Here is a 24,295-nt window from a genome sequence, read left to right as displayed (position 1 = left end):
AATAGAGAGAGAGAGAGTAGAAGTTGAGAAATGAGATAAAAGAGAACTCCGTTTAATAACGGTTAGTGGGTTAACTAATCTGATGAGCGACATGTCAACGAAAAAAGATTGGACTCCGTCGCTGTCCGGCAACGGCGACGAGAGACAACAGATCGACGACCATATTTTTGATGATTAATTTTTTTTTCTCTGATCAAAACAAAGTTCGTCACCGCCGCCCGAACTTGATCAATTCCCGTACGTGCCGGCTGCCGGCTGCCCGGCCTCGATCGTCCGCGTCGTCTCCACGCCATTCTTGCAAGACGCGATTAGATTATATTCAACTCGATCTGATCTCCCCAACCCCAAACCACAAGTCAGAATCAGGTTCCAGAATAATAATATTATTATGCGTTGATAGTGATCATTCATCAGTTGCAACCTGATATATATGACCTTTTTCTTTTTTGTTTGTTCAGGTTGTACAGACCAAATGTTATCTGCAGCCGCGGTTTGCCTGCCCAGGACGGCGACCTCGTCGGACGGCGGCGGCAGCGGCTGATTCCGCCGGAAGCCGCAGCATTTCGGGCAGGATTGGGGCTCCCTTGGATTGGTCCCTCTGCTATTTCTGTGGCCTTCACGATTTCTTGGACACATCGATCTTGTTAATTAGTAATTGGGATGGTGCTGAGGAACAGTTCAGGGGAGATCATTTTCTCCTCTTGCAGGTTTCTGAATAGTTACCGTGAGGCTTTGGAATCAGAACTTCTAGCTTGTGTGGAAGGAATTGGGTTGGCACTCCAATGGACTTTACTCCCTATCGAAGTTGAGAATGATTGCCTGACGGCGGTTCAACTTGTACAGTCGAAAGACCATGATCGCTCTGCTCTCGCGTACATTGTCAGAGAGATCAAGCGCCTGATACTTGATGAGAGGGAAATTATCATAAAGAAGATACAGAGATCCTAAAATCAAGTTAGTCATATGTTAGCATATAAAGCTCGCACCGACCAGCTCTCAAATTTTTGGTCAGGTGACTCTTGTAGCTTTATTTCTCAGCATATATGTAACTATGTAAGGATTTGTTGGTTGAGTAATGTACGGGGCAGCTTAGTTACCCAAAAACTTTTCCCAAAAACATCGCATCGAATCTTTGGACATATTTATGGAGCATTAAATATAGATAAAAAGAAAAACTAACTGCACAATTTGCATGTAAATCGCGAGACGAATCTTTTGAGCCCAATTAGTCTATGATTAGCCATCAGTGATACAATAACCCACATGTGCTAATGACGAATTAATTAGGCTGAAAAGATTCGTCTCGCGGTTTCCAGACGAGTTATGAAATTAGTTTTTTTCATTCATATCCGAAAACCTCTTCCGACATCCGGTCAAACGTTCGATGTGACACTTAAAATATTTTCATTTCACCAACTAAACATGCTCGATTTTGCTCTTCCCCGCAAAAAAAAATCTGAAATGAGAAAAGTGAAGCCAGTGACATGCAGTTAATGACCTGGCCACCTGGGGTGTTTTCGGGAGGTTGGGACCGTTGGCCGTTAGGTTTGTTAGCGGTTACTGTTTCCTTTTCCTTTGAAATTGTAGATTGTGATTACTGTAGATGGGATAACGTTCCAAATATATTTTAAGAAATTTATGACAAAACATGTGTAATAGAGACTCTGTTGATATTCAAATTAAGCATGAAGTGAAAAAAGAACGGAGCATCTTTCCCAGCCGTATACTTGCTTAAGCACTTGATTAGCCTCAGCCACCCCTTTAGCTGACCACTATCACATATTCATCATCTTTTTCCATTATAATCCCTCTACTGTGTCATTTCCCTCATTTTCTGCATCAATCAGCCTCTTAAAACCAATCTATCTTATCACCCCTATCACCAATCCTAACCACCACCCGTTTTTCTCACTTATAACATTGGTGCACTGCATCACCACTTCACCATGCTACCTTCCAACAACTCTTAACAGACAGGGTGCTTCTTGGCATTCATCTATCTCTAGGAACAGTTTGCTCTCACCCTATCATAAAAAAGCTACCCTTTTCATTTTAAGCGTAGTTATGAATTTCCATGTTTAATATTTGACCGTCCGTCTTTTTTGAAAAAATTATAAAAAATGAAGAAAAAGTCACACGTAAAGTTTTATTCATGTTTTATCATCTAGTAACAACAAAAGTACCAATCATATTAAAAAATTTAAATAAGACGGATAGTCAAACGTTGGACAAAAAACATATAATTGCATTTAAAATGAGATGGGGGAGTTTATTAATTAGTATAGTACCAACGTTGCCATCATACCACACTGCTACACGGAAGATATATCATCATTATGCTAAACCACTAGAGCATGATTCTCGAGTTGAATCCAACGATGATAAAAATCAAACTTATATAGCAAGAAAACTCTTAGAGGAAACACCATATTTTTTTTTTAGAAATTTTGATATCAATCATAGACAAAGAATAATGTGTCAGCTCATGGACTCATGAGTCCAAATTACAATGGTATAAACTAATAGATATATTTGTGCGCAAAATATAATTTTTGAAACAGAAAGGCAAAAGCTTTGCCTTATATCTTTGATAGAGAAGATAAAATAACAACAACAACAATAACCTTCCTAGGAAGGGTAAACACCCGAGCATACAAAATACAACGATATATATTGATATATGGAAGCAGAAGACAGGGCCGGCCCTAGGGGGGTCAGGCCGTGCGGCCGCCCGAGGCCCCTAAAATCTAGGGGCCCCCTATGCACATACAGTATATATACTATGTATTGTATAATTCTAGTCCACGTGCCATGGATCTATATTAAGTTAGATAGCTGAATAGCCTAATACAGAAAATGAATTTTAGTCCATCGTTAGGCCTGTTTTAGCGAAGCCGAAGCAATCTTCATTTGACTCCCGTCGCTTTGCCTTGATCACATCACGCCACTCACGTCATGCCGCCTTGATCATGTCACGCCGCTCGTTGCTCCTGCGCTCTCGGTGACTTCTCGGCGTCTCGCAAACGAAAACAGCAAGTTGGCAAATCGCGACTCGCCAGTAACCACGCTCGTGTCAATCGTCCGCCGGTCGACTTCTCTGCTCGCTACTGCTATTTATTTCTCATTGGAGTTTTAAAATGTTATATATAGATAATTTTGTCACATCGAATATTAAATGGTATGTGTTTATCAGACTATATAAATATATAAATTAGTTTATGTATATATGTAGGGGCCTCCATATAAGTTTTCGCCCTGGGGCCCCAAAACCCCAGGACCGGCCCTGGCAGAAGATAAGAGTTGTATACAGAATCCAATTCTGCTTTTTTACATCTAAAAAGATAATTTAAGAGTTATATATAAAATCTAATTCTATTTTAATTATCTAGCTCCACGTAAAATTACGCAAGATATATAAGTTCTCCATAATTAGATCAAGAATTCAGGCTCACTTCTAATGGGAAAAAATGGGCACATTTAAGAGTAGAAGAAAAATCTTTGACATGTTTACACCTATTTCCACTTGAAGAAAATGATGGCCAAGCCTTACAATCAAAACAGAAAGCGACTCATTCGCCAAAAAGGAAAAAGAAAATGAAGAAAGTGACTCACAACTAACAAGGCCATATTTCACACAAAAAAGGGCTCAAATTGCACTCCCTGACCGTGTTGGGCCGGCCTGTTCGAGCAGTACCCATGCCTGTCAACTGTCATCAGTCATTACCATCTCCATCGATCTGACCCTAACCAAAAGGATTACTGACGACTGTTATTTTGACTACTCCATCAGATCAGATAACAACACGCACAGAAAGGCAGCTAGCGGCAGGAATTCTGGAGCAAGCAACACTGCAACAAGCTCCCAGAATCTCTGAATCTCTGATCGCTAGCACCATGATCTCGACACATTTGGTTCATCTAACGCAGATGCTAGCTGCTCCGGTCGCCAAGTCGTCCTCCCGGCGCCTTTCTTGTTGGATCAAAACGCTCTTGTTCCTCATTGACAGTGAATTATTTTGGTTCTTTTGTTTGGCTTATACTATATATCATGTTAAGCGCCATTTGTGAGATAAGCCCGGAACTGGTAAGCCGAGCTTTCGCTGACAGTGACAGAGACCCCATTTGTGAGATAAAGCATTACAGTTGGTTTTATAACTATTTTTTTGAAAGGAGAGTTATATAATACTCTATTCATTCCTTAAATGACTTTACAAATTATTTTTTATATAATGGAAATGTTTTGTATCCCCGGTCTCTGTCGTAAGACACATGGCCAATAAGTCTAATAACTTTCCAACTTTAATGGCTACTAATTTTTTTTTAATAGTTAGACTACTATGGATAAAACATTAATGGAACTTTTATGTACGACACAACATATTTTTTCTATAATACAATATCTTTCCAAGTATGTGTTAATTTTTTTGTAAAAGAAAGAAAAAGACAAGAGGTCGAAATTGAAATGTAAATAGTGACAAGTATATGGAAATAGAGGGAGTATATCTGTATAAGCAGTAGTACGCAGCAAGTTAATACTAATAGACTGAGACTACACTTTTTAAGTTTTTAGGAGTCATGCACTGATGCAAATTGTCGTGCTGTTGCAGAAATGGCCGTGATAAGAGCACATACCGGCACCACTGTTCAGTGTCGCCTCGTTGATGCTCGTTCTAGCTACCACACTGTTTTCTTCGATCGCTTCTGTTCAGGATTAATTGATTCAGTGATTCCTAAGATTTGATACACCTCTTGGTGCTAGTTACTGACACTGATTCCTCGTTGATTCAGTGATTTCTTCGCTGGGTATAAGCAAGTTCATTAATTGGAATGCAGGAAATTTTTCCATGTGAAATTTTCCTTTGTTCTAAATGAGGCCTCGGAAGCAAAACATGCTTGATCACAGGAAGCAGGGCTGAGAAAACAACATCAGCTGTACACATATACAATGTTGTGAAAAAAATTGAAGTTAAATATATTACAGAGTTGTGGGTGCATAACCACTTCCACTTACAAGAGAGTAATTCAAGCAACTTAATTAAGTCATCCATCATTCTATTTTTTCCCTTATTTTTCCAAGTAAAACATCATTCATTGTCTATACAAATTAAGTCCCAGAGGATCAAAGGAGAAACTCTGAAACTTAAAAGTGGAAAACTACACACCACAACGCTAATAAACGCATTGGGTGGTGGGGGCAAACAGCCAAGTATATACTACTACACAAACCGAGATAAATACATGATGCTTATTCCTTTTTCACATATTAATCTCGACCTACCTAAAAACCACTACCTATGTTTCTATCCTCCCTGTGTCTCCCTTTTTCTTGTCTTAACTTAACCTTGTGTCTACATGCATGAAAGCAGGCCATCACCACCATGGCCTTTATAACTTACTCCAGATGACAACATTTGCCAATATATTTCATATGTACACATATATACTTACTTCATGACCTAGATTAATTATTGTGTACACTTGTATATTTTATACAACTATATGTATCAGGCTAGCTGCTAATCAACATATCATATCTAGCTAGTGACCTAACAGTAGCTGATTGGATATCACTTCACTATTTCAGACCTGACACTTGATCATGTACATATATGTGGCTAGCTAGTACTAGCAGTGAACTGGTGATAGCTAGGTTTGGTCACTTTGGCTGAAGAGCTAGTGATATACCCCTTCCGTCCAAAAAAAAGTACAATCCTAGCTACGATGTGTCTAGAATCGTAGCTAGAGTTTGCATTTTTTAGGACAGACTAGTATATGCTGGTGATGGGTGATAATTTTTTTTTGGTTGGTGTAGTGTGTGAGCTAACCGTAGAAGGGTGCACGGTGGGGGATGCCCTTCCTCCTCGACGGCCGGCACCGGTTGATCGGCGGCGTGGTCGGCGTGATCGGCGCCGTGTTGGACTTGCTGCCCTCGTCGTCGGACCACCGGATCATGCCCCGGTCGAACCGGCCGAGCTGATCGTAGCCGGCCGCCGCCCTCCTCGCCTTCTTGGGGCTGAAGGAGTCGTAGTCGGAGCCGGAGCCGCCGTCGCCGGAGTCCTGCCCGCGCTTCGGCCGGATGGCGAATGTCAGGCTTGGGTCCCACCGCATTCCTCCCAGCTGAACAATGTCAAGCATACATATGCATCAGTGGAAGACTTGGCAGTAAAAACATGTTGGTATTTGAACTGTTAAAATGACTGACACGAGAATTTTGACAAGTGAATGTCTGAATGATCAGTTTTTCATGGACATGTACAGGAGTGGTTTCCAGAGGAAATAATTGATCAATAAGTGAAATGAGTAGACGAAGACTTAATTAGCAGGAAAAACATGGTGCTAATTAAACTGTTAAAATGACTGAAGTGACAGATACGAGATTTTAGACAAGTGAATGTCTGAATGATCAGTTTTTCATGGACACAGGAGTGGTTTTCAGAGGAATAACTGATCAATAAGTGAAATGAGTAGACGAAGACTTAATTAGCAGGGAAAACATGTTGCTAATTAAATTGTTAAAATGACTGAAATGACAGACACGAGATTTTGGACAAGTGAATGTCTGAATGATCAGTTTTTCATGGACACAGGATTGGTTTTCAGAGGATATTAACTGATCATTAAGTGAAATGAGTAGACGAAGACTTAATTAGCAGTAAAAACAGGTGCTAATTAAACTGTTAAAATGACTGAAATGACAGACACAAGATTTTGGATAAGTGAATGTCTGAATGATCAGTTTTTCATGGACACAGGAATGGTTTTCAGAGGAAATAACTGATCATCAATAAGTGAAATGAGTAGCAGTAAAAACATGGTGCTAATTAAACTGTTAAAATGACTGAAATGACACACAAGATTTTGGACAAGTGAATGTCTGAATGATCAGTTTTTCATGGACGCAGGAGTGGTTTTTCAGAGGAAATAACTGATCAATAAGTGAAATGAGTAGACGAAGACTTAATTAGCGGTAAAAACATGGTTGCTAATTAAACTGCTACAATGGCTGAAATGACCCAAGATTGAACAGGTGAAGGGTACTGAATTTTTCATGGCCACAAGGGTGGCTTTCAGAGGAAGTAATAACTCAAATAAGTGAAGTGTGAGTTGATGAAGACGTGTGAAAAGTCTCATCAGGTAGAGTATTATTGATCCATCCGTTTGTCCTTGCACTAACTGCTCCCAGCCCCATAGCACATCATCTCGTTGTCTCATTGACACTGATGATTAGCTTTCCTATTTTTTCTAGAGCTTGCATAAGTGCCTAGATACCAGGTGTCTCCTGACGCCCTAAAGTTTTGATAAGACAACAATTTGCTAGTAATAAATAGTAGTTTCTTATTAATAAATACTAATACATGCGAAGTTGAATATGTATATGCATTGTCAGGAGTGAATTTTAAATTCTCGAACGGACATCACCTCGTTATTTACGTATCAACCAAATAGTTATAAAATGTTTTTAATAATGAGACGATAGATTAATATGTGTTATATTACTCTGCAAACAAGCAAGTTAAAACTTAACTTCTAAGGATAAAAAAAACAAATTAAACTTTGACCTTGTATGTTTGTGTAGTGATCTATCACATATAAATCTATCTTGTTAAAAAAATTTTAAATGTTTTCATAACTGACAAACACACAACGCGGGAAAGTCCCCTCGATCTAGAGTTTAGAATTGTTTTGCATGCATTGTTCTCCATGGTTAGATTGCTAGTTCTTATTTGAGATAGAATTGATTTCGTAACAAATTGACGGAAATGATACAGACTAAGAAGTAGAGGTTCCTGATGAAAATGTAGGATCCCCAAGTTAGGGAGAAGATGAAAGAAAGTTAGGGAGAAGTCACTCTCCATTGCCATTTTCCGTATTTTCAGATAAAGGAAGCAACAATTCCCATTTTGCAAAACCTCACAAAGATCAGTTGAATTTGCAACAGTCATCACCATATATCCAATAATCAAAGCTAAAAACAAACACAGAAACCCAGACAAGCACACGACATGGTGATTCGGTAGAACATCACCTCCAAGGCAAGGTCAACTTTATCTGGATAGCGCACACGCTTTCCCTCTTACTTTCTTTCTTTTTCATAGGAAAAAAGAGGAGAGGTAAACTGGATATACAATGCATTCTACGAAAGAAGAAGAAGAAGAAGAAGAAGAAGAAGAAGAGAGAGAGAGAGAGAGAGAGAGAGAGAGAGAGAGAGAGAGAGAAAGAAATGTATTATCGCTGGAAGATCCGGCTATGATGTCTCAAGTCTACCTACTACCTGAAAGCAGCCTTGTCCTAAACAAAAACAGTACTTTAGCTTCAACTTGTAGCTAGGGGGCCACTTTTTTTTATATAATCCCCATTGCAGCAATTGCAATCAAACGGATAAGCAAAACACATAGCTTTCAAATATATAATTTTTAAAATTTTAATGACCGGGTGATTGACGAATCCCCATTGCAGCAATTTGCAATCAAACGGATAAGCAAAACACATAGCTTTCAAATATATAATTTTTAAAATTTTAATGATTGGGTGATTGACGAATCAACCCATGCTAAATGTAGGACGTACTATGGTTAAAAGGCTAATTAATTAAGTAAACCATGATTTGGAGATGAAGTACATATACAATCCTCTACTAAATGCACTCTTTTCTGGCAATTAAGTTATATACTAAATGCATAATCTTCCATATATGGCTGGCTTGATCTATTTGCAGCAGCAGCAGAAGCAGTCTTGATGGAAATGGACGTACAATGGGCTAAGCCTAAGAATAGGAGATAGATACGGGGCCCCATTTTAGCTGCATTCAACGGCTGCACACGTACCAACACGCCCCAATTTTCAGAGGGCAATAATTGGGACCTACCGATTCCATGGAGAATGTCTCATTAGCTTGTTGCACCCTTCAAGTGCAAAAGGAGATAAAAAGAGAATTAATCAGTGATTTCCTAATAAACTTGCATTACAGTGCAAGCAAGCCCTGGTTTTGCACATTTTGCTGTATCATAAACCTGATTGATAACCTTAGTTTTGTCAGCTCAAAAAGTCAATTGCCAGAATGCCAGTGCAAATGTGGTCTGCTCCCTCCGTCCCAAAATAAGTGCAATTTTGTACTATTCACATTAAATGTTTGACTGTTTGTCTTATTTGAAATTTTTTTATGATTAGTATTTTTATTGCTATTAGATAATAAAACATGAATAGTACTTTATGTGTGACTAAATATTTTTAAATTTTTCACAAATTTTTTAAATAAGACGGACGGTCAAACGTTAGGCACGAATATCCACGGCTGCACTTATTTTGGGACGGAGGTAGTACCAGTTATCATCCTAACCAACTAATTTTTCAAAGAAGTAGATATACATACCCCCCCTGGGCTGTCATGTTTGCTAATGACACTTCCAGAGACCTAAATAAACCCAGAGTCAAACCCTACCTATGATATGCTTTGCTGACACATCCCAATGTACTATAATGTACTGTGCCACTCCAAAGAGTCCCCAAGAAGTCGCCACCACTACACCTAGCTCAAGTGCAGACGCAACATACATACATGGTGCAACTGCAATGCAACAGACCAACAGTGTCAATGTGCATGTCATGTTGTGTGTGTGTGTATATGCCTCTTCCTGCATCAGCATGGTCCCTGCCCCTCTTCAGCTCAGTTGCCGGCCAATGCAGCTAGCCGGTCGCCGGCCGATTCACCGATCTCCGGCAGCCGCCGCCGCCGCCGCTAGTTAGTTTAGTTAGTTAAGTGTGCAAAAGGCAATTGTAGTTAGTTTAGTTGGTTATGTGTGCCAAAAGGCAATTTGGTTATATATTCCGGCCACTTTCTCAATTCTCACATCACAGCAACCGCGTTTGTAATTAACGATTCTACATGGTAGTGTGGACAGAGTGTACATGCATTGCAGCACCACCAGGTGGCCATGGCCCCCACTCACAGATGCCATGGACGACAGAGATCGAGGTGTAGGGTAGCTAGCTAGAGAGAGAAAGAAGAAAGAAGAAGAAGATAGAGAGTGTTAGAGAGAGAAGGTAGCTAGCTAGGGGTACCTTGCAGCCGAGGGAGCAGAAGCGGAAGGAGTCGGGGAGGCTGCGGCAGCAGATCTCGCAGGTGTTGGTGACGCCCTTCCCGGGCCTCGCCTGCGGGCGGCCGTTGAGGAACACGATCTTGGCGCTGTTGATCACGTACGTCTGCACGTGCGATATGTCGATCAGCTTCCCCACCTCCGACACCCTGATCACGTTGTGGTACGACGACCTCCGAATCTGCCATTCAATCGCAATCACAACCACAAATTCATTCGATTCAATTGTTCAAAATCGTCTCGCCGGAGACGAGGAAGAAGAAGACTAGATGGTTATTACCTGGACGACGTGGTGGTCGCGGTGGGCGGGGAGGCAGTAGGCGCAGAGGGCGTCGCCGGTGCAGCCGAGGCAGAAGAGGTTGCACTCGTTCTTGCTCAGCTCCGGGTGCGACGCGCACGCCACGAAGAAGCTCGTCGACAGCAGCGGCCGCAGCCACGGTGGCCCCATGTCCTCCTCCGTCTGCTGCGCCGCCGCCATCGCCTCGCCGCCACCGCCGTCGTCCGGGCTCGTCTCCATCATCCCCACCATCACCTGCACCACGTCTCCATGAACCCAAACACACAACACACAAACAAATTACATCACATCACATCACGCCCAAATTAACCTCTAATTAAACTTTTTTTTTAAAATGCAACTAGACCATATACCAATCAAGATTTCAAAGAACACAATTCTAAATCTTACCATGATATACCCCGCCGCCGCCGCCCGTTCTTCCAGAGAGCTTCAGAGAGTTGAAACAAACACCAATTCAAGCAGCTAAGCTAGCTATCGAAGCTAAAGCAAAAGAGGATAAAGAAAAAACAAAGAAGAAATCAATCTTGCAATAATAATGAATTCAACTGAAAGGGTCGTCGTCTACGATGGTGCGAGATGAATGCAGCAACAGGGAGGAGGAAGAAGCAGTATCCATGATGTGATGGCCGGATTGAGAGTTGCCCGGGCCCCCTTCCCCTGGTTAATTAACACCCACTATTTAACGAAATTAAATTGTTACCTGCTCCGAGGGTTAGTAGCTAGCAGAGCTGAAGAACACGAAGAAAGAAGAAGTTGATTGATGAGAAGAGGAGGGAAAAAAATGGATGGATGTGTCCGTAGATATTGATGGAAATCGATTCGGGCCTTCTGGAATTCGTCTTGATATATTTCAGAGCTTAGCTTTGGAAAGAAGAGGAGAAGAAAAAAATATATATACGTAGAGAGATATATATTGATTTATATCGATCGATCGATCGATGAGGGCCTCCTTTTTCCTTGTCTTTTTATTTGTTTATTTTTCTCTTGACAATGAGAGATGGATTGGGAATAAAAGAAAAAATGAGAGAAAAAAAAACGAAATGAAACGGTGGAGCTGAGACGCCGATGTAAGGCGGTTTGGTTTGTACACCGGAGAGACGTGTCGACGGTTCTTTCCTGCGATAGCTAAAGGTCCCCAAAAAAAAAGAAAGGAAGAAATCCTTCTCTCTTTTTTCGATTGCATGCCCATACTTTCGCAAAATTGCCGAAATTCTCCGATCGGTTTCGCCGCCTTTAATTTCCGCCATAAATGATGAAATATATTCTCATATAGAGATATTGATGTTGAAGAATATGATCACTGTACCGCATAGTGTTATTTGTACCTTGTGTACTTTTGCTAGTAGCGGAGGGTACATATATGGTCATATACGCGTGGCGAGGCGGAGCGCCGCGTGGAGGAGAAAGGACCGTTTTGTAATACGAGAATTTGTGTGGGGTGTGAGTGTGAAATGAGTGAGAAATGTGGCATGGTGATGACATAGAGAAAAAGGAGAGGGAAAGGGATTCCCACGCTGAGCAATATGGGCCGTCCGATGGGGACTGTGGCTTGTGGAAGATGGCCACCGAGGGGGTGATGACGACCTTAGTGCTTGATGACGATGGGTTCATTTAATTTCGCCTTTTTCCTTGGGAAATTAGTAATGCATTTTTCAGCAAGATTTTTTTCCCTCTTCTCTTCTTGCTTTGCATATGTTTATTTGTATTTTTATTACTATTATCTTTTTGAATTATTGCATATGTTTCCTTTCATTTTGATAACCTCTTCCAGTTTTTTTTACCACAATAATAACATTAGGGCATCTTGTGGCCCAAGTCAGGGTCCAAGTGGCTGGATGGTGACCATGGCTATTTCTTGCAGGAACACAGCAATTGTACCTGCAGAATGGTTGGATACTAGCTCCTCTTGTTCAGGAAGGAGACATGGTTAAATTCCCAGCATGTTCTAGTATTTGTTACGTGCTTCGCAAACACGGCAAGTCGTAACCTCGTTGACTTAGTTATACATGATCTCCTTCTAGAGCAAGCAATTACAAATCATGTTTTTAAAATGATGTGTTCATCGATTGACATCACATAGTACGTGTCAATGGGAGATTAATAATATGTTTCATCCACTCAAACCTATTCTCTCTCTTCTTGTATGCATGTATTGTTCCCAGAAATATTGTTTTGCATATGCATCTTATTAGGGCTTACATAACTTTTTTTTTTGCGGGGAATTAGGGCTTACATAACTACAGAGGGTAAAATAAGCTATGAATTATTGTCATGTTATCTAATGTGTATGTCATTTTGTATATATTTATTTTATAACCTATTTCAGTTAGTTGACGTGGAAACCTAGCTATGACACTTGTAGTTGTCCCAACTACTGTATATCGATCATATACGGCACTTCCAAAAAAAAATGTGTGGCCTCAATAATTTGCTATTTCATTATAGTATATATATTATTTCAAGACTTCTTAGTACTAAATTGTTGTTTTTATAACCCGTATGTTAGTTGAATATGTGTATAAAGCCTATAACAGGTAGGACTTAGAGTTATAATACTCCCTCCGTTTCAAAATGTTTGACACCGTTGACTTTTAAGTAGTGTTTGACCATTCGTCTTATTCAAAAAATTTAAATAATTATTTATTCTTTTCATATCATTTGATTTATTGTTAAATATACTTTCATGTACACATATAGTTTTACATATTTCATAATTTTTTTTAATAAGACGAATAGTCAAACATGTGCTAAAAAGTCAACGGTGTCAAACATTTTGAAACGGAGGGAGTATGATGTATGAATAGAATTAGAGTCAGACTCTATCTTAAGCTCTCTTTTAAGCGAGGCAGCTAATGTAAACAACATAATGATAGTAACATAGGCGAAGGAATGATGGACCTTTCCTTAAATAAAAAGAACGATTGGCTAGCTAGTCAAGGGTCATTGATTCCCTGATATGTAATTATATTATATTGGATTAGAAATAAGTGCCCATAGTCAGTGCCTCTCGGAATGTAAATTTCGACTAAACCTCGTTAACAAATATTATATCTCGGAGATTCCGTGATGTTTGGGCTTTCTATAGTGTTCTTCCACGTTGCTATTTAGGGGTGCCAGTTTCTTAACATCACATATACTTCCTTTTTTTTTCTAAAGTATATTAGAAAGTCAAAAATAAAAGTTTGTAAACTTTGACCACCGGTATATTACAAACATATGAAAAATCCAAAATCCACCATCATTTTTTTAAAAAATCCAACTTCTAAAAAAAATCATAATCTAGAAGCATGACTGTAATAAGAATCAAAAGCAAAAGAGTAAAAAGAAATAAAGCCTCAATTCTAGTGCATATTTGGAATCATGACGAGTGCATAGTGTGCTACTATAAAAGGCTTTCCACTCATAGAACCGGAGCCTAAATTCCACTCTATTAATCTTTCTCCTCCTCTCATTTCTGTCAGCAGAACAGGAAGAGATATTAGGGGGGAGAATCTTCACCGTATCAGGAAGATGAGTCCAAAACTGGAAAAGGTTTTGTGTAACCTGTCACTCCCTTAACCATCTATCCTGAGTGATGTTCCATTTCTCTCTTTTCTCCCTCTTCTTCTGCATATTTTATTTTGCCCATCTCCCTCTGACCTATGTTATGCTATCTTGGACGTCACCAGGATAGACAGCGATCATCGACGGTTCGTTTGGTTCCTTCCTTCCTTTGTTTCTAGCTAGATCAATCTGGATTCCTCTGCGATGTAGAATAATTTATCAAGTGGCATTAGTTTTTCCCTTGAAAAATTTGTACTTCATATACATGTTTCATGTTTTGTAACAGTATGAACATGTGGTTTTTAGCCCGTGATAAGTATATACTTATTTCAAGTAGAATGTACTGTAAAAATCCTCTAAAAATTATGTTTGTTTCACTAGTCAATATAAGGGAGAGTTTGGGGTTTGTCCCATCACCATATATTTTTTTATTTTGTTGAATAAATTTATGGATGTGTAGAAACCAGAAGTATAAATTATTTTTATTATCTAAAAATTTAATGCATAATTATATCCAGGAACAAGGAAGGGAGAATGTGTGCATGTACGTCCTTTATGTAATCGAGAAAATCGCAAGCGAATGAAAAGCTTTTGAGAAAACTAAAGAAAAGCAGAGGATTTCTCTAAAGTGTCTGACCGATATAAAGCTACCAAAGTTCACATTTGTCAACATTTCAGGAATTTCAGAGATTCCGGTCCAGAGTTTCAAACAAGATTTCATCCTTGGAAACTGGAAGGAGGATTATGATCGAAATTACGCCGAAAAATGAAAGGATAGATGCACCATATGTCAAAGAAGACAGGAGCTACCGATCATCGGATCAGAGTAGCTAGTATGATCAAAGCGAGACGCCAGATTCAGACAAGATATCACAACGGCCTCTCCGGCCGCCGGCCACCATAATGCCATTGACGTCGATCCCCATCCAATCATAGAACCCACCGGCGGCGGCCGGTCTTCGCCGGAGTTCGCAGTGACAACTCGGCGAGGCTAGCTTTGCTTAGAACAGAAACACACAAGGTAGGAGAAAGGCGAACTACACTGTTCGTCGACAAGCAATGGCAATTTGGCATCGCATCAGCTGGGTCGCGTGGAGGATTCGCCTTTAAGTTTACACATACATTGCACCGGATCGTTGTTTAACACTTTAACTCCGTGAAAGTTACGCTTATCTACCGGCTAATCCCTCGGATTAATCGTGACCGCCAAGTTAAGGCGCCGCAACGCGCTGCAGTAAAGCACCGATATGTACTCCTCTATTTTTGGCCAAACATTTGCCTTTTTCATCCATAAAGTTGGGGGAAGCTTCCTTAATTAATTAATGCGGTGATTAATTCGGTTTATTTGTAAATCTCAAGATATACGGGTCCAATCTTCGAAGATACTCACAGAAATAGAGGTAAGAGTATGATGTGCGTGTGTTCATAAGGGTAAGCGTACGTGCGTTTATATGAGCGTCTGTGTCTTTATTGTGTTTCGAAAAAAAGGAATTTATTGTGTTTATTAATGTTGTTTTGAAATTCTTTTTTACATTATATGAAACGTCTATAGGTAGTAATGATAGATATAAAATGATGTGAAGACAGAATTTTCCTTCTAAAATTTTTGGCCAATTTTTTTACTGAGATGGAAATGCCATTTTCCGGCAAGGAGCTATATTGGGCCTATTTGGCCCATAATATCAGGAAGAAGAAAATGAGAAAGGCCTAAAGGCCCAAGGTTTTGAGGTTGCAAGGTCAGCACTAACTGTATCCAATTGTGAAAAGATAGAATAAAGGTAGATTATTTCCTCTTCTGAAAAGAAAAGAAAAAGAAAGATGAATCTAGCATCAGAACTACAAACTTTTGAGGAGGATAAGTCATGCATAATGCTGACCATTAACCATGGCTTGCCACCTCATGATTCTACCTTTCTTTTCCCTTGAAGTGACCCTCTTGTCAACTTATTTTTTTGTTTGCATCAGTAGAGACAAGCTGATCTAACAAAGGTCAAGCAGAACAAGTTGAGTTTCCACATTAACAGAAACAGCTTGGTTTGATTTGTCATCCCAAACAAGATTAACACCAGCAAGGCAACAATTATCCTAATCCATGACACACACCCTGTCGCTATCATCTTGATCAAAGTTTCCAAGCCAACAAAGCCGGCCGTAATCACTGAAGGAAGCCATAAACCGGCACCTCGTCTGACAGCGATGTCTATGCGATTATGCTTATGTGTACATAAGCCTGACAATCCCTTAAAATAGCTTAAAATTTCTCAGCCATAGAAAGATATATGAGTACGTGTTGCAGAAATTGTTTGAGTTTTGTGGAGATTATCACTATCCATGCTTATACAGTTGCATCAGGTGACCGGATATATATCGTCTCTGATAGATGCTGTTCACTTTGTACATTCACTTTGGGTGTAGATGTCGGGTTTTAATTTATCTTTATTTCAAACAAAACCATATCTGATGAAGGGGATGCATTGAATTAATTAATTCCATCATAAAAAGAAATGTTGTTGCATTACAATTGAATTATTAGCTATCCATTTGTCCGGACTTACACATAGCGATCAGCTGATATCATGTCTAACAATGTTGTTCTTTCTCCGTAGTGATGAAGCAATCAGGCTAGAAATGAATGCTTATGCGTACGAACAAATGTGCGTGAATTCTCCCTAAAAGATGTACTACTACTAATATATATTTTCACCGGTAGATTAGTTAGCCTACCTAACCTGGGACCCACAAAATGTACATGGATGAATTTACCAGCGAAGTATTACTATGTACTTATGTGTTACAGCTCATTGCAATCATAGTTTACAAGTGAGAAAGTAATCTGTTCTTGTGTGTAACAGCTCATTATAATCCTAATTTACCAGTGAAGTAATCTGTTCTTGTGTGTTAACAGCTCATTGTTGCAGTTATCCTCAGCATTGCTGTCAATCATGGGCCGTCTTTGCTGAAGCTGAAAGGATGGCTTTCTACCAACATTAGGCAATGCTCCAAGATTAAAAGGAGAGAAAGAGATTAGCTAAAAAGAAAGGTTTATGGCTAACAGTAGTACATGATCGCTATGCATTATGGTCATATCTTAGCGTTGCTGTACATTCGTGCGAAAAGGAAGGGAAACATGTGCAATGGCATCATCACAAATGGTGGATGCTCCTGGATTATTCCTTGCAATCATCCATGCATCTTCATCACTGGAGCTCATACCGATGTTAAAATATGTTATCATAAAATTGGGATGCAGGATCCGCTGTGGAGTCCATGATCGACAGAGCTCCTGGTTTCCAGATATATGGTCTCTAAATATAATAATAATAATTACTCGGGAGAGAGAATTTTGCACCTTATCAGCAATATGTTCGCACATTTTCTCACTACCTCAAAATACCACCCTTTCTCTTTACTCACTTTAGATGGGACCAGCACACTTCATTTTCAAAATCCTATCTTTGAGCCTAGTTGTCCCGTGAAATTTGGGGTCCTAAAATCCTAATCGAGCCCTAAACTAAAGTGACAATAAAATAACAATATTTTATACGAGACTACGATATATTACAAAGCAATGTAAAACAAAACAGAGAAACACCCGAGGGTCTTCTGGCTAGCTACACAAGGTGGCGGGCTAGCCGATCTGGACTCAAAGCCTCACCCCTTCTAATTATTTGATTTTAGATCATTCCCTAATATGTGTATTTTTTTTCTGATTGACGAAGCCCACCAAGCTACTTAGGCTTGCTGAGCTTGCATGTAACAATTGTACGCAATCCAAGTTGGGAGCCCTATACACTCACACACTGCGCACCCCTTTAGCAGTAACAATGTACCGCATGATTTACAAAAGGAAAAAGTACGAATTACCCCCCCTCCGAACTATCGTGGTCGTCCGAATTATACCCCTGAACCACAAAATCGGACATTCTTCACCCCCAACTATGCAAACCGGACGAATTACCCCCTCGACCCAATCCACGGTGGTTTTGGCCTACGAGGCGTACACGTGGCAATCTAATCAGCATTTTATTTTATTTTTAATGGTGGGACCCACATGTCAGACCCCTCTTTCTCTCTTCCTCCCTCTCTCTCTCTCTCTTTCTCTCTCTCTCTACGCACGGGGAGATGGAGGGGATGGGGGAGAGGCAGGCGCCAGCAGGTCGACGAGCTCGGCCGGCTCCGGTGGCAGAGGCAGCGGCGGCGGCGCCGTCAGCCATTTAGTTACGTGAAGTCGGCCCTCGAGTCTTAGTAGAGTAGCCTAAAGCAAACCCTTATCCCAATCGACATCCGGAAAGGTCGAAATCGTCCGATTTTAGCATGAAAGGTCCGCGGCGGGACGTGGAGCAAGGCGACAGCGCGACGTGGAGCAAGGCAACAGCGGCCACCTCCTTCCCCACCGTCGCGGTGGCGCGGAGCTCGGACACGCTGGCACTACGGCGGCCGCCACTTCCCGCGCGCCGCCGTCCATCACAGTTGCCGCCCCGCCGTCGACACGTAGCCGTGCGCCCACAGGACCTCATGCGCCGCCTCCACCGCAGTTGCCGCTGCCGCTGCCCCGCCCCGACCCGACGAGCGGGAACGGCCTCCTCCTCCTCCTCTTCTCCCCCACTCCTCCTCTCCCCTCTCCTCTCCCGGCAAGGTGGATTGCGCAACCGTGCGGATCTGACGGTAGTGGGGAGGTGCGGTGGCCGTCGCCCGTGCGGATCTGACGACGGTCGTCCCCCCGTGTGGCGCCGGCGGATTTGGTCACGGGAACGGCCTCCTCCTCCTCCGCCGCTGCCTCCCTCTTCCGCCTCTCTTGCTCCTCCTCCCCATCCTCCTCCCGACGCCGCTCCAGCTCCCAACGCGCGCCTCCGTCTGCCGTCCCCCGTCCTCCCCCCGACGCTTCCAGCCATGGCCACCGACGCCCACCTCTCCCCCATCCCCTCCACCTCCCGGCGCGCCGACCGCCGGCCCGCCCCCACGCCGCCGCCCATCGCCCTTCCCCGCGTAGCGCCATGCGTGCCGGCTGCCGGCATGCGCGCCGCTGCCGCTGACCGATGAAAAAAGGGTCTGACATGTGGGTCCCACCATTAAAAATAAAATAAAATGCTGACTGGATTGCCATGTGTACGCCACGTGGCCAAAACCACCGCGGATTGGGTCGAGGGAGGTAATTCGTCCAGTTTGCATAGTTGGGGGTGAAGAATATCCGGTTTTGTGGTTCAGGGGGTAATTCGGACGACCTCGATAGTTCGGGGGTGGGTAATTCGTACTTTTTCCTTTACAAAACCGACGGAAACTGCTTGGGTTTTGCAAAAACTTAAGGTTTCAGGCCGGCTAAAACGAAACACTCGGTAGACCGATCAAGTTAAAAAAATCAATTAAATTTATATTTTCGATAAAATTTGGCCAAATTTCACCTGTAGTCAATGGTTTCGCCTGGAAACTACTCCGGGCCTAATCTTGACGGCATTCCGGTTCTCTGAAACCTGGTCTTTGTAGGAAGACTTTTCTCCTGTATCTAATGGCATGTATTGTGATACAGATGTAGTAGTAGTCAATTTTGACCTATTCAAATCGATTTCTCAAAAATCCTGGTTGGATTTGCATAAATACTCCGCGACTCACTGACAGATGGCCCCACAACGAGCTATACTCCTACAGAGGCCATTTGTCAATGGACCCAGCAACGGGTGGACCTCGAGCCCAAAGCCCATGGCGACCCGTTCCTCCCTTTTTTCACGAGCGTAAAAACGGTTGCGTTTCTGGAAGTTTCCGACGGTTACAAATCCGCAACGGCTTCCGTCCGGCATGGCGAGAGGTGGGCCCCACAAGGGATCACAAGCGGCCTGTGCGCATGCCACTGTCTCATTCTTTCTCCCCCTTTTTGCTGGAGATCCTCACCTTTGTTTTTTGGTTTTCTTTTCCTTGAATTTTTTTAAGATGGGTCTTCAGCTTTTGCTACTAGAACAAGCAAAAAGGTCCCCAAGCAAAATCCAGTGTACCGGCTGGGATCATGCTTTGATGCTTCCTAAACAGGATTAGATTGTAGCCTGAGAAAAAAAAATACAGTAGCGATTTATACAGATACAGACACAGGCACAAGAATGATTGGTCAGGTCCACCTAGTAATACTAGTGTTACTACTTTGCTTTGAATAGCGGAATGATTTGTGATAATTATTTGAGGATACAAGTGCATTGATAAAATATTATTAAGTTAAAAAATGGGTTCATATTATAGAAGTGCACACATTTATCCGTCATTTCTATATTATTCTAGTAGTAAGAACACACCCGTATAGATAACATTTGACAGCTTCAGCACTAAGAGAATCTCTCCAGTTCAGGGTTCAGGCCTGGTGTTGTAGTATGCAGAAGACAGTAGGCAAGGGGTATTTGGATGTTTGTAGCATGGGGAATAGTTGGGCTGAGCTGGTATCTTGGGGCAAGCCATTGCCCCTGCCAGTCTGCTACTGCTACAAGTGTATTTTCTACACAGACACCAAAGGTAACAGCATTTTTTTCTGGCTACAATTGAAGTGAGTTGAACTCATCTGGGTGGTCAGTACTCAGATTTGTCGGTTTTGTTAGTACCTGAGTAAGCTTCAGTCTTCAGAATTCCAGAGATAAAAGGATGCTACTTAAGATGTTCTAGTTATCTACTAGTATAACTGAATGTAGAACTAACTGCACTGTCGTGACTCCAATTATCACCAACTGGAAATCCAGGTTTGTTGTGGTTTTTCATGGGAAGATTATTTTTCATGCAGCAAGAAACTGAAATGGAATAGGCAGGAGGGGCTCAACATGAACATTGCAATATAATCTATGGCAGACAAGTGGGAAGAGTTCTTTGTAATTTCATCTGGAGATGTGCAGTCCATGACACTGGAGCCTGGAACAGTAATTCTTCACTGCTGAAGTGCATTCCTGCTTCATCTACCTAGCACTACTCTACTAAAATTCCAAACGGAAAAATTTATAGCAGGTAGCCAGGGGTGCCATTTGGTCCTACTGCTATTGGTTGGATGCATTAGGCTGTTGTGCAGATAAATGGCATGCCAATTAATGTAGAGATTGCCACACAGAGTATTCACTATCAAAGACCCAAGAGCATAGACATTGCTCAGTTCATCAGTAGTTGTTATAAAGTATAAACTGCCTCATCAGGTGATAGAGAATCATTTTCCCCTTAAACCGGATGGATAACATGAAGACTGAAAAAGATGAAGTCACAAGAAGATTCCCAAAAATACGCGAGCGAGGATGAACCCTAACTAATAACTAGACAATTAAGCCTTGATGCGACATTATACCAAAATGACATAAAGCTTCAACCGAAAATTCCTAATCACTGTTAACATCCCAAAATCTGGCATGAGAATTTGTCTCACTAAACAGTGAAGAAAACAGCAATGCCATGACAAGGAAGGCAGCAGCTGGAGACAACACCACAAAGTCCACAGCAGCATGCTATAGGCCAAAGTCACCTTCCCCAATCATACAACCCACGCCCATCTCCCGGTCCCCTATTCATTTTCTGCCTTTCTAGCTACAAGACTATAACATCACTCAATAACTTTAGGGCCACAGGGACTTCAAAATCATGTAGATTTGATTACTTCACGCCTACAAATTGTTTTAGTTTGAGAAACTGTTGCTTTTTTTATGTTTATGCATTAACTTTTGGGTCTACCAAAATGAGGTGAAAAGTGCCATTTGAAAATGCTGCAAATGGTCGTTTGATATTTTGGAAGTGCATAATGAACCAAGTCTGTCGTCATATAAATTTCTTATGCGATTGTATCTTTGAGTGAATGGAATACACTTTATATATCATAAATAAAACAATGAGATTTACAGTGATGAGATGTCTGTTTACAAAATCTTCACCTTTGCAGAAACTGAATTGTAGTGGCGCATAAACATCCATTCGTTTGGGGTTGCAGCTTCACTTTTAATTCACATCTCTGTCAGCTCAGAGGGGTCCAAATCATAGGTTATCTGTTCAGCTGATCACATCATGCCGTTGCTAATCCTCACGAGTGGACAGCAGCAATACTATACATCTGTTCATTCTCTGGTGGTCGATCATGGCACATTCACACTCGCACATCACCAATGGTCTTCCTCTCGAATTCCCGCACTGTGTCGGCTATGCGCTTCATGCTGTCATCGTAGTACCAGGGCGTCTTCTCGGACCAGATTAATCCACCATTGGGTGGAATGGGCACAAACTCGCGGCATACCTCGCCAATCACATTGATGGTATTGTGGTAGTGGTAGTATCGGATGAGGTGCTCCGTTTTGTGCGTGGTGTTCCCGATAACATTCTCCGACATATGAACTCCAGTAGCATATGCATTCTTGGCCTGAATTGCATACTTCCGGTCACGCCTTACCCCAGTGATTGAATTCCGGAAAACCAACTTCTCAAATCCCCATTCACTGAACAAGTTTTCAGAAAAGAACAATTAGTCTTCCAAGAATAACCATAGCCAAATGTTACAAAAGCAATGCAACCAAGACTGTAAAACACATTGCAGGATGCAGCAGCGACATTGCGAGAAGTATCCTACATTAATTAAACATGACATCAAATATCCATTTTATCACTTATGATTCGTTGTCAACTCAAAACGCAAACCACAAAGAAAAAGCTGCATTGCAATTTGCAAGATTCAGGCCCCAGTTCGCTTGCATTAGTGTGCCATTCCAACGACACAGAGATTTCAGGAGTAATCCCTACTTGGCCCTTTTGGTCAGTAAACAATGGAAAAGGAAGCAGCATTGCAATCCAACTTCCTAATTTGACAATTCCAGTTCAAACTATAGCAATTTTGAATAATGCAATGTTTATGAAAGTAAAAGAGGCAATCTTTTCAGCAAAAGAACATATTTTGGGCGAAGAAAATTGTCACCTACTTTGAGTAGTCCGTCTCCGGTTCGTCGGGGTTCCGTGCACATAACCTGCTCGACATGGGGTTCTGCTCGATGGTGAACTGCGTGTAGGGCTCGAGCTCGGCGAGGACGGCCTCGAGCGAGCGCCCGTCGGGCAAGAAGATGTACTCGTCGACGTCGAAGAAGAAGGTCCACCTGGCGGCGTGCCTGTACCGGTGCAGGCAGTCGTTGACGACGAGGAACTGGTTGTAGTACCAGCCGTCGTACTCGGCCTGGGCGCGCACGTCCTGCAGCGTGGCGCGGCCGGCGCGCACCCACGGCTCCAGCGCGGCGCGCACGGCGGGGCTCACGCCGCCGGCGTCGTGGAAGACGAAGTGGGAGCGCGGGCCGAAGAAGCGCGCGTGGTACGCCATCCACTCCCGCACGCGCGCCGCGCTGAGGTTCCCGTACAGCGACGAGCCGCAGTAGAGGTAGTCGTACCTGTGCGGCGGCCGGAACTCGGCCGCGTCGTACGCGCCCGGCGCCTCCTCCATCGCCACGATCCGCTCGTACCGCGCCGGGGAGGCGCCGTAGTAGGCGTTCAGCACGAGCTTCCCGCCGGCGTTGTCGGCGTTGGGCACCCGCGCGAACGTGCAGTTCACCACCACGACGGTGTACACCCGGCCGTAGCCCCAGTCCGGGAGCATGTGGTACGTGTTCGCGGCGCGCATCGGCCGCGCCGCCGCCGCCGCCGCCGAGCCATTGGCGTTCGGCACCCACTCGCAGCGGAACCACGGCTTGCCGTACACGTGCGTCGGCTTCGACGCGAGGCCGATGACGGCGAAGGTGTACGGCCCGCCGCGGTACGCGCCCATCTGGACGAACAGCGCCGCCGCGCTGCCCGCCGCGCGGAACTCCCGCCTGTTGGGATCGGCCGCCGCCGCCGGCTTCTTGTTCCCCACCTCCGGCAGCGAGGCGGGCGACCCACCAGGGTCGGAAGAGACACTCGCATTGCCGCTCGACGCCACGGCGCGCACGGCGAGCGCGCGGGGCGGCGAGAGCGCGGCCGGGTCGGCGCAGACGGGGAATGGGGAAGGGAGGACGGAGCTGTAGGAGCGGAGCTGCCACGCGGCGGTGATGAGCGTGAGCACGGTGAGCGCGGCGAGGAACGGCTTGAGGTCGAAGCAGAGGAGCGCGGGCGCCGGCCCGGCCGCAATGCCGCCGCCGCCGCCGCCGCCGCCGCCGGCCGCGTCCTTCCGCATCCTCGCCGCCGCCCAAGCTAGCGAGCGAGAGTGAGGGGGAGTGTGAGTGTGTGAGTGAGAGGAGTAGTAGTGAGGATTACGCGAGCCGCAGGCAGCAGCGACCTTTCCATTGGGTTTGGGTTGGTAAATTCGCTGCTTTTTTTGGGACGAAAAGTGAAAGCTTCCTGGCAGGAATTGATGGCTGCTATCCACTCTCTTTCTCTCTCCTCGGCTTGGAATGTTTCTCTGGCTTAG

General features: G+C 43.1%; 2 protein-coding genes across 5 annotated transcripts; both read right to left on the bottom strand.

Moving 5' to 3' along the window:
* Positions 1-5,035: 5,035 nt before the first annotated feature.
* Positions 5,036-11,386, bottom strand: LOC127777845 (uncharacterized). 4 transcript variants are annotated; one of them, XM_052304464.1, is made up of 5 exons: positions 11,096-11,386; positions 10,783-10,822; positions 10,375-10,626; positions 10,060-10,275; positions 5,036-6,117 (listed from the first exon to the last, which is right to left on the bottom strand). In XM_052304464.1, exons 2-5 carry the CDS (start codon positions 10,783-10,785, stop codon positions 5,821-5,823), a joined length of 768 nt encoding a protein of 255 aa, XP_052160424.1. In that variant the 5' UTR covers positions 10,786-10,822; positions 11,096-11,386; the 3' UTR covers positions 5,036-5,820. The 4 variants fall into 4 exon arrangements, with proteins under 4 accessions (XP_052160424.1, XP_052160423.1, XP_052160425.1 ...); XM_052304463.1 differs by having other exon boundaries at positions 10,783-10,875; positions 11,096-11,385; XM_052304465.1 differs by having other exon boundaries at positions 10,375-10,637; positions 11,096-11,384.
* Positions 11,387-21,520: 10,134 nt separating this feature from the next.
* LOC127775745 (galactan beta-1,4-galactosyltransferase GALS1-like) lies at positions 21,521-24,171 on the bottom strand. Its single transcript, XM_052302037.1, has 2 exons — positions 22,845-24,171; positions 21,521-22,367 (listed from the first exon to the last, which is right to left on the bottom strand). Exons 1-2 carry the CDS (start codon positions 24,059-24,061, stop codon positions 22,022-22,024), a joined length of 1,563 nt encoding a protein of 520 aa, XP_052157997.1. The 5' UTR covers positions 24,062-24,171; the 3' UTR covers positions 21,521-22,021.
* Between the last annotated feature and the right edge of the window lie 124 nt (positions 24,172-24,295).

The sequence above is a fragment of the Oryza glaberrima genome, chromosome 6, assembly GCF_000147395.1.
Source record: "Oryza glaberrima chromosome 6, OglaRS2, whole genome shotgun sequence".
Taxonomy (NCBI): Eukaryota; Viridiplantae; Streptophyta; class Magnoliopsida; order Poales; family Poaceae; genus Oryza; species Oryza glaberrima.
This window is presented reverse-complemented; position numbering and strand designations above follow the sequence as displayed.